This window comes from Triticum urartu, chromosome 3A (assembly GCF_056163025.1).
Source record: "Triticum urartu cultivar PI428250 chromosome 3A, HENAU_Tu73, whole genome shotgun sequence".
Classification (NCBI taxonomy): Eukaryota; Viridiplantae; Streptophyta; class Magnoliopsida; order Poales; family Poaceae; genus Triticum; species Triticum urartu.
This window is the reverse complement of record NC_141875.1, coordinates 116,227,571-116,238,617: the sequence shown is the minus strand read 5'-3', so window position 1 is coordinate 116,238,617 and position 11,047 is coordinate 116,227,571. Positions and strand designations below refer to the sequence as shown.

General features: G+C 47.2%; 1 protein-coding gene across 1 annotated transcript; it reads left to right on the top strand.

Moving 5' to 3' along the window:
• The first annotated feature begins 5,014 nt into the window (after positions 1-5,014).
• Positions 5,015-7,215, top strand: LOC125540695 (craniofacial development protein). The gene is made up of 3 exons (XM_048704281.2): positions 5,015-5,356; positions 6,494-6,611; positions 6,702-7,215. Exons 1-3 carry the CDS (start codon positions 5,037-5,039, stop codon positions 6,903-6,905), a joined length of 642 nt encoding a protein of 213 aa, XP_048560238.2. The 5' UTR covers positions 5,015-5,036; the 3' UTR covers positions 6,906-7,215.
• Positions 7,216-11,047: the final 3,832 nt, after the last annotated feature.

Here is an 11,047-nt window from a genome sequence, read left to right as displayed (position 1 = left end):
TTTAACTCCTGGATGAAAGATGCAATGGATCTATCCTTCTTGGTGCTGACTAACTCCCATTGTTCATCTCGGCATCCGCAAATCTGGTAGATAGTGTCCTTGAGGTCTTCTTGATAAACTCCTCCAATGTGTCCCATGGTGATATGAGCTGCCATGATCCTTCCCAGACTCCAGGTTGGTGCATTGAAAACACTATCTATGGGCTTCGTGATTGGTGCGAATGTCCTTCCCGGAATGTGAGCTTGAATCTTCCAGCGCTCCTCTTCAGGCAGAGTGGCGTTGTAGGTTCCCGTGAAGCTTGGTAATCCAATGTTCAGGTACTTGGTGACTTCCTTCAAGTGAAATCCAAAAGGTGTGCCTTCATCCGGTTGAGCGTACTTAATCTTCGCGTTCGTCATCCTAAAAGGGTAGAAAAGATGAGGAGTTAGAAAATGAGAAGAGAATGGTGATCTATGGCTTTAACTTAGTGGTCGTGTCCTACAGTCAGCGTGTGCTCTGATACCATCTCTGTAGCGACCCGACCCGAATGGATCAAGTCTACTGTGCTCCGGTGTCATCCCTGGATCAGTAATGCTGACACCACACAGTACATCGAAGGATTTATAGCAGAGTGGCAATCACACACTTATTACATCGTTGTCTCAAAGAGAACTTATTACAATAAATATGGCTTAAGGCCATATAATAACGATAACAGCGGAAGACTCGGAAGATAAATGGGTCCATCAACTCCAACGGCATCACTGAGTATAGGACCACGACCTAAAAACACCTTACTCGTCGTCTGAAAAGTCTGCAACATGAGAAGTTGCAGCCCGAAAATGGGTAAGCACATGGAATATGCTGGCAATGTAACACAAAGAGAGTAATGGAATGAAACAGCTATACTATATGCATATATGGCTGGTGGAAAGCTCTATGGTTACAGTTTTGCGTAAAGCCGGTTTTTCCCTACTGCAAAGGAATAAATTTATTTAACTATCATGGTAGTTGTTAAACATCGAGAATGGTTGACAGCATTCTGATCCCAATTAAGTGAACAATTAAAACCCAACAACATTAATTAGAAGTAACGTGATGAGATTCACATGATATTCAAGTACTAGATACTCAAGTTGTCCATAAACGGGGACATGGCTAATCATGATTAGTTTGTACACTCTGCAGAGGTTTGCGCACTTTTCCCCACAAGACTCGATCGCCTCCGTTTGGTTTCTCACACTACATGGTGTTTGAGAAGACGGATGACCGAGACATAGTCTTTCAGAAGCGCTAGCACCTTACATGTGGGTAGACCGGTACACCTACTTTCCCCTACATCTGCTAGTCTACCCGTAAGAGTTTGCACGACTTAATCAACTATGCCAGAGCCCATAATGGCTTGTGGCTGCACATGGAAGTTACTAGCATGAATGATCTTATGATCCCTTTGAGCCTGGGTGGCGGTCCGAAATAAAAATAGGCAAGTCCCGATAGACATCAGGTGCCTCAATCCACCCAGATGTGTATTTAAGTTGCCACCTTAAGTAAACCATTAAAATTAACAAACTCACATCTGTCATGGATATCACTCACCCAATCCACGTCTACTAGCATAGCATGGCATAATAAGCAAACGTAGAAGTAACTCCCAAAGGTTTCATAATAATACAGGTGATAGGTACTACCTCAGCTACTTCCCATCCCACAATTTAATTAGATCCTAATCATGCAATGTGAGAGGATTGATCTAATGCAATAAAACATGGGTTGTAGAAAAGGTATGATCAAAGTGTTACTTGCCTTGCTGATGATCCGCGAGACCTAGGGTTTCGAAGTAACAAGCGGCGCAATCCGGGTGATCTATCGTAGACAAACAACAAGCACACAATAAGTACTCATCTAATGCACAGGTAAAACTCGAACAAGAGAACGAACCAGAAAGTTCAACTTAAGAACTCCGGTTGCAAAGAAAGAACGAACCGAACAAAGAAACGGAAAAACAAACGGCGGAAGAAACTACTCGGTTCTAGCAAGTTGAAACTAGGTCAAATTTTATTGTGGCAAAAACTTGTTCAAGTTGATTAGTCGGAACGGCGGTTTCGAAACGAAACTCCAGGCGCTTGAATCACCTGATTCCGATAAACGAGCGAGAAGAAAGACTAGAACGAAGATCGGATCTGAGATCGCGATCGCGGAATAAATCCGACGAAAAGAAAGAGATGAACGGTTCAACGAACGGGCGTCGTTAACCGGGAAAAATCGGTGATCACGTTCGTTGAGACGAACGGTCCGAAAGAAGAATGAAAACCGAAACAAAGAACCGGAAAAAGAAAACGGAAAAGAATCGGAACGGTTTCTAAAATAAAACCGAACCGAGGCGAGGAAAAAGAGAGAGGCGCGGCGCGGGGCTACCTCCGGCGAGGCTCCGGCGAGGGGCTCCGGCAGCGGCGGGGTACAAGGGCGGCGGCGGCGGCGCTAGGGCGGCGGCTAGGGCGGCTAGGCGGCGGCGGCGCTAGGCAGCGGCGGCGGCGCGGCTTGGGGCGCAGGTGGCGACTTGGGGAGGAGAGGGGGGTGTTGGGTATTTATATAGGAGGGGGGCTAGAGACTTGGGGAAGGGGGCAAGGGGAGGCGACGGCGGCTGGAGTCCCGCTGGGACTCGGCCTGGAGGCGGGGCTGGCTGGCGCGCGCGGCGGGGCTGGCTGGCGCGCGCGGCTGGGCCGGCCTTGGCCCAGGCGGCTGGGCCTGCATCCCTTCTTTTTTAAAAAAAATCGGTTACGCACGCAGAAAAACAAAAGAAAGAAAATCTAAACGAACTCCAAAATTCCTAAAGTAAATTTTCCCCGACTCCTAAAAATGAGCCGAACAAAAAGAACTTTACTCCGGACCTAGAATGCAATTTTTTTGAAAATGCGCATTTTTCCCTATCCAAACAAAACGCAAACAACACCGAAAAACCAAAATTGATTTATCCATTAGATCTTCATTTTTCCTAACTTTGGGAAAGTCATATTATTCCCTCTCTCATTTTTTTGATATTGGAAAAATAATTGAAGATGAAATAAATAAATCAAATGACCCTCTTTTCCAAAATTTGAGAGAACTCAAATATGAAAATAACGAAATCTCCAACTCTCTCCGTGGGTCCTTAAGTTGCGTGAAATTTCTAGGATCAACCAAAATGCATGAAAATATGATATGCATGATGATCTAGTGTATAACATTCCAAATTGCAAATTTGGGATGTTACATAACGGTAACAAAAGGGTAACGAAAGCAAACTAATGTTTTTGGTATTTTGTAGTGATTGTGACAATAGCAACGGGAAAGTAAATAAGCGTAAACCAATATATGGAAAGCTCGTAGGCTTCAGATCAATGATGGATAATTATGCCGGATGCGGTTCATCATGTAACGGTCATAACATAGGGTGACACCGAACTAGCTCCAATTCATCAATGTAATGTAGGCATGTATTCCGAATATAGTCATACGTGCTTATGGAAAAGAACTTGCATGACATCTTTTGTCCTACCCTCCCGTGGCAGCGGGGTCCTAATGGAAACTAAGGGATATTAAAGCCTCCTTTTAATAGAGAACCGGAAAAAAGCATTAGCACATAGTGAATACATGAACTCCTCAAACTACGATCATCACCGGTAAGTATCCCGATTATTGTCACTTCAGGGTTAATGGATCATAACACATAATAGGTGACTATAGACTTGCAAGATAGGATCAAGAACTCTCTTATACTGATGAAAACATAATAGGTTCAGATCTGAAATCATGGCACTCGGGCCCTAGTGACAAGCATTAAGCATAGCAAAGTCATAGCAACATCAATCTCAGAACATAGTGGATACTAGGGATCAAACCCTAACAAAACTAACTCGATTACATGATAAATCTCATCCAACCCATCACCGTCCAGCAAGCCTACGATGGAATTACTCACGCACGGCGGTGAGCATCATGAAATTGGTGATGGAGGATGGTTGATGATGACGACGGCGACGAATCCCCCTCTCCGGAGCCCCGAACGGACTCCAGATCAGCCCTCCCGAGAAGTTTTAGGGTTTGGCGGCGCTCCGTATCGTAAAACGCGATGAATTCTTCTCTCCTATTTTTTCTCCCCGAAAGCAGATATATAGAGTTGGAGTTGGAGTCGGGAGGTCTCCAGGAGGCCCACAAGATAGGGGGGCGCGCCCTAGGGGGGCGGGCACCCCCACCCTCGTGGAAAGGGTGGGGCCCCCTGGTCTTCATTTTTGGCGAGGATTTTTTATTATTTATTGTAAGATATTCCGTGGAGTTTCAGGTCATCCCGAGAACTTTTGTTTTCTGCACATAAAACAACATCATGGCAATTCTGCTGAAAACAGCGTCAGTCCGGATTAGTTCCATTCAAATCATACAAGTTAGAGTCCAAAACAAGGGCAAAAGTGTTTGGAAAAATAGATACGACGGAGACGTATCAGCACGCACTCAACAACAGGTTTGATCCTTCCAATGTATTACTCTAGTGTGTTGGTCTTGTGGGGCCATAGCCCGGCGACAGGCCAACTATCTACTAGAACAAGGTTTTCCCCGCTCCGATAAGGGAGGGGCAATGACGGCGGCACGATTTCGTCTCGCTTAAGTGCATGTAGCGTTGCTCGGTGATCCATGGACTTGATTGTAACTTGTATTACCTCTAGTGTTCTCTTTACTGCCATGATAGATTATGAATAGATCGAAAGTTTTTTCAAAAAAAAAAACATTAAATTGAGTAGAACATAAGACTTTTTTCCAAAAAATATAAATAACTGAACTGATTCGTTTGAAAATAAAATTATGCAAGGAAAATTCTATAACGCATCCCCTCAAAAAAATTATAATCAGCATCTATACTGAATTTTTGGAAATCAGAAACAGAAAGGGGGTCCTCAATATTGAGTTCTCATGAGACATGAAAAACTGTGAGATCTGCCCATAGAATGTTGATCGGACGGTTAAGAACCACAGCCGGAGATGTCTCCCTGTTCCCCATCTCAGGCACACAAGCCCTAAACCCGTGCATGGCATTCGCCGCCTCTCGCCGTCTCTCCGCCGCCGCCGCCGCCGCTCCGAAACTCTCCTCCCTCTTCACGCCCCGACCCATTCCTAATCCTAAGCCTCGCCCGCTGTCGCCGGAGTCCGGCGATGATCCTAGGCGGCGGAAGGCGAGGCCGAGATCAAGGCACCCGTGGGGGGAGGATGCGGCAGCGCTGCTCCGGCGGCTTCACGAGGGGCGATACCTGCCGGGACCCTACATCCCGGATGCGCCGCATGTAGTATCCCCCGACGCTGTCAAGGCCGCCGCCGAGCGGTTCGGCAACGATCACCAGGTCGTCGCCAAGTGAGTTCTGATTCTCGTATTGTTTGTAACCTTGGTCTTATAGCATCCTCGACAGTTGGCTCAGATGGATACTTCGTATGGTAGAGAGATCATGGATGCTATTAAGTGCCATGAAATATTCAGATTTGGAGAGCTAAGTGGCTGTGTTTTAAGGGTCTCGGTTGTCACCAGCAGTCCATTTTTGTTGCATCTTAGGAACATTTCTGGAAAAAAGATAGTACTCCCTCCGTCCCAAAATAAGTGCCGCTGATTTAGTACAAAGTATGTTTGGCCTGGAATGGTGGATGAATTATATTACTGATTTCATTGGCCTGGGAAAGTATGTTTTCGGGTAAAATATCCAGGAGAAATAGCACTATGTATTTGTGTAGCTTGACTTGAATTGGAAATTGAATGCTCTGGGGTTTCTGTCTACGACTTTTAACATTGACTTTTATCTTTGGCATGGCAAGGCATCACAATGTGATTCTAGCAATGAATTGCTTTCTTTTGCTCCAGAGAGATTGGATTTGGTAGTTGTAACGTGTATATTCGAAGGCATCACTCGACAACAGATCATTGATTCATTTCAAGTGACTAGATTAATTAGAGATAGTGCAAGAACCAAATTTATGCTCATGTATGATGTCTGTTTGAAATACCATCTCTGAGCTAGATCTTATAACCCTTGTCGATCAGTGTGCTGGCCTGCTGGAGGAGAACATGCATGCTTCTATTTTGTCGAAATGCGTTCATTATTCCATCTATATGGTCTAATCTTAGGTACATTTATAGAGAACAGCATCTTAAGAAAAACTAGTGGATTAATGATTTGCAGAGGATCAATTGTTTTTGAAAGTGGGAACTCTTTGTGTTCAATTTGCAGTGGATGCTGCCATGGCAAGGTTAATGGTGGTTTTGGGCCTTTAAGGCATATTGCATCAACATCTTCGGAAACAATATTGATCTTGTTCCCCATGTTTGCTGCCTTTGTTTTATCACTGAATAATGTGAAAAGGCAGCTGCATAGTTCTTTTTTGTGTGTGTGAACTAATGTGTTTTATATTATTAGCCGAAGGTAAAAGGCAGAATAACATGGCAGAACTGTTACAAATCACTTGATTCATCTGTCGTTGAACCTTTTGCTTGTCACTGCAGATGGTTGTCGGGAAGTGACTTGAAGAAGGTAGCATTGTTTGGCTGCCCATCTGTCGAGCGAAGAACAGTTTTTGCATCAAAAAGGTTACGAGCTTTCTTCAACTTGCCAGAAGAGAAAGTATGCAATTTTCAATTCGGTAGCTTCAGTAGAAGAATTTGTTCTCAACGCATGCTTGAGATTTCCCTCTTACATGTTGTGCTCTTTCAGGTATGCAGCTCTTGCAAGATAAGAAGTTCATGCCAGTTTATTAACCAGGAGGTGCCTAGGTATGATAAAGTGATCTTGTCAGATACTATGAGGATCCTTGCTTTGTTTGTACTGGATGCATATCCTGAGCCACTACAGGTTACTGCTGAAGTAAAAGCTAGTGTTCGCAAACTTCTCAAGGACACCATAAATCTAAGCATTTAAGTTCTTTGAGGGATAATTTTTAATCAGTTGAGGTACTGTGTATATGTCAGGTATACTTAGGTTCATTTTCCCACTCTTCTTTTTTCTTTTGTACCTCGAGCAACCATTGTAACATGATCTGAATCAAATAATAGAGTTGATGGCCACATTTATTTGGAGCAGATAGCTGACAGTCATGTTTCATTCAGACAATACCTGAGAGTTCGACTGCTGACCTCGTTGGATATTTTTTCTCTTTGTTTTTTACCAATATGTGGCGTGTAGCTAATGGTGAAGCCCTTAATGTTATTAGCTTAGCGTGGTGTAAATATATTCTATTTGTGCTTGATTGTTCAACTTCGGAAAGGTATTGTTCCATCATGGCTCTGGTTTATGGGACAGCTTGGTACATTTTTTCCTCTTATGTCGACAGAATAATTCAGCTTCGTAGACATGCCTCATCATGCACGGGGAGTTTGCCTGTCAGTTGAGAGTGTCTGATATCAAACAAACTGATTACACAATGGTTCTTTCCCCTTAGCCATTCTGCATATTTGTCAAGATCCTTTTTGCTCGAGCATCTTGTCTCTGACAATGCTGAGGCATGCTTGTTCGACATTGCTTGCGTTTCTCAGTCCATTGTACCTGTTCCAGTGTGTTCATGACCATTATATTAAAACTACTCCCTCTGACGCAGCCTGAAGGGAGTACTAATATCTTGTACTCTCTTCGTTTCTAAATATAAGTCTTCTAGATATTTTAATATGGACTACTCCCTCTGTAAACTAATATAAGAGCGTTTAGATTACTACTTTAGTTATCTAAACACTCTTATATTAGTTTACGGAGGGAGTACATATGTATGTATATAGACGAATTTTAAAGCGTAGATTCACTCATTTTGCTCATGTGTAGTTTATATTAGAATCTCAAAAAAATTATATTTAGGAACGGAGGGAGTATGATGGGACGGGGGAGTAGTTGATATCATTTACTATTTGCGGTTTTCTTTTATCCGTGTGTGCTATTTAGCTTAGCAAAAGTATATTCCACATGGACGTCGCCGACACTTCCAGCATGGGCACTACAGCACCAGATTCCCAGTGGGTTTGCTGTTTACTGATCATTGCAGTGCAGCGAAGTAACTCGACCTGGTTGATATTCACGGAGAGGCAGATCACCCTGAACCTGAAGCAAGGCGGTTCGCCGGGCAAATAGTCCAGCATCAGTCTGATCTCCACGTGATGTTCATTACGCAGCTACAGGCCAATGCAATTTAGTTTTTTTGACATAGGTACAGTCTTCAAACCTGCACCTCGAAAAATCTGGCCTCCCTCCCTTCATCATCCACCAGTCAGTCATCAGGAATTCAATTAAAAAGGCCTGACCACGTATGCGCTTAGCCGGCAGTACTTTTGCTAGAATAATTATAGTCGAGGCAGTGCCGTTCATGTGCTCTGGAGGCTCCAATTGGCACCGGATCTCCTTATCCACCCAAAATCTGGAATTCCGGATGCGCACGCGGGCTCGTTGTTAATGGGAGCCAGTAGAAAGCCGGAGCCCCTTTTCGAGGAATGCACCGTCACTTTCTCACCACCTTTTTCTCTCAAGATACGTACGTACGTTCCCCTGTAACTGTGATGCATCCTTAACATCGGCAAGTTAGCTTTGTACTACAAGAAGAAACCGAGAACCGTTCAAAGAGGTCGTTTTCAGCGCGGTGCACGCCACTGATGATCAGAAGAAGCTCGGTTTCTTGCCCCTCTGCGCCTGCTTCCAGGTAACTGCGCATCGTCAAGCCTAAAACGCCCGGCTTTCGATCCAGATCTCAGCTCTGTGGGCACCGTGTAGTCCTGTGGCTTGTTTGTTTGTTTGTTTATTCCGGTCAGGCGAGACCGGGAAACGGGAACCCGCGAGCGTCCGCATATGAAAAGTGTCCGAGGGTAGTAGTACTGGTACGTCTCAGTCCCAGCTGGAGTTGTCTGCAGGTGTGTGGCTGGATGGATTGGATTGGACGTCGGTCATACGGTCCGCGTTGGTTTGGTTTGCTGTCGTTTTGTCAGGGACGGCAGGCGACTGACGCGACACGAACATCACATGACCCAATAACTCCAGACTAGCAGTACTAATTAGCACGGCTGATCATGGCCACAACACTGTCAGCCTCGAGTAAATAAAGTTGCTCCCCGCATCCATCCGTACGGCGGTACTCCTACCTTTTCCAGCTCTCACCGCGGCGAGAACGGGCCGCCCGTACCGCCGAGCAGCAAAAATAACGGAATTTGAGCGTGTGGTACGTACTACAAGCCGAAAATACGGTGGTACGGTTATTAGTTTTATTTTCTTCTGAAAATTGGACGCTTGTGTTGTGGACTGGCACGACACAAATGGGGACGGCCACACAGGCGCACACACGGGAGGGGTAGGCCACAGAGGATGGTGAGCGGAGAGGGGGGCGTGGGCTCGAGGGGCCTCGGGTTTCCGTGATCACGTGGTGGCATGTTGGGTTGGGGGGGAAACGCTGCGGCTCCGTGCGCGGGATGGGGATGGGATGGGGACGGGGCGCTCGGCTCACGTGCACTGTGCGGCCCCCTGCCCCCGCGGGGACCACGCTCGCTCCGCACGCTCGTACTACTACACGCGCCTGTCCCCTCGACGTCACCGTCGCCCGCCGCGCGGATGTGTGGCGATACCGATGCCCACCGTCCGCCGGTCGCGCAACAGTAAAGCGTACACGCCTGGCCGCTCGCGCTGGGCGTACCACGCTACATGTACAATCGGACTTGCTAAATCCGGTCCTTCAAACATCCACGGACGTATTCAGACGTGTTTGTGGACAATGACCGGTCATGACTAAAAGTCCTCTGTTCATATCCGTGTACCTCGTATATGGCATCCTATATCCATGCTACGCATGCAACATGATGAGCTATTCTACATGATCAAACAACAAAATCGGCATCAAACGGACAACCAAATACACATGAACAAATTGTACATCGTCCGAAAGATCATCGGAGTTCATCGCCGGATAAGTTCTTATTTTTAACAACTAAAAAACGATAATAAACATAGGAAGAGAAGCGTCTTCACCACTTCCTCGTCGGGCTTTTGCCCTTCCGATCGCCGGCGTAGCTGTAGGCGTCCGCGGCTAATGGACGGTCATGGTCGTCGGAGGAGGGGGTGGAGCTGTGGCCTTCGCCATCGTCGGACGAGTCGGAGAGAACGATCAGCCCCTTCATCCGTGTGGACGACCCTATCTTACGGTCACTTCAACTTGGCCACCCTAGCTGCCTCAGCCGCTGCCGCCTTCGCCTCGCGCTCCGACTACTCTATGGCAAGCTAGAGCGCCTCGTTCTTCCGTCATAGGCGGCGAGCGCCCGTCTCCACCGTCGTCACCGAACGGCGGTAGACCCAAGAGAGGAGTCGCTCGCTCTCGTTGGGCTCCGCTGGTATCCCGCGGCGACGACGCACAGACTGCTCCGCCACGTCCCTCTCCCTTGCCCGCTACAGATTTCCGCAGTGCGCGTGCGGGCTGGCGGCGGGGGAAGGGGACGGCACAGGTGCGGAGCGAAGTGCGCTGCCCTACCGAAGACGCGCGCGGGCCGGTTGGGGCCGGTTCCCGTGTCTGCGCTACACTAGCGCGGGAGCAGCGACGATGCAGATTCGGACCTGCCCCCGATGTCCACCTTGGCCCGCTCCAAGACAATGCAGAGGGCCAGCTCCTCCTCGATGTAGAGGTCAGAGCCGGAGTAGCTGCCGTAGCTCGACATTGTACCGGATTGGATCGGAATCGGAGAGGAGAGGAGAGTGAGTGAGTTAGGGTTCGGAGCGAGGAGAAGGATTGGATTTTTTCTGTGGGATAACAGTGGGGTCGGTTGTGACTGGGTCTGTCGGGTCCGACATGGCGGACGGCCCCGGGCATGCCCGTGTCTCCCCATGTCCGCCCTACATCTGGGCTGGATATGAGGGGCGCCGGACAACCCGGGTGTTGAGGCCGGTTTGAGGCGCCCGGGTGGGTTGGGTTTTTTGATCGATGAGTGACCGCCCTCCTAGTGTTTGAGACGGGATTAGGGCGCGTGATTGTAGATGCTCTCAGGCGCTGCATTATTTCCGAGTTTTGAGGGCAACTTCAAAGCCGCCAACGCATTTGGTCCACATGT

What these genes read in the sequence shown, in the direction of transcription:
- LOC125540695 (XM_048704281.2), top strand. Translation starts at nt 5,037, where the DNA reads ATGGCATTCGCCGCCTCTCGCCGTCTCTCCGCCGCCGCCGCCGCCGCT. An exon ending in GATCACCAGGTCGTCGCCAA is followed by an intron (nt 5,357 to 6,493) that starts GTGAGTTCTGAT and finishes TTGTCACTGCAG; the next exon opens with ATGGTTGTCGGGAAGTGACT. An exon ending in TCAACTTGCCAGAAGAGAAA is followed by an intron (nt 6,612 to 6,701) that starts GTATGCAATTTT and finishes GTGCTCTTTCAG; the next exon opens with GTATGCAGCTCTTGCAAGAT.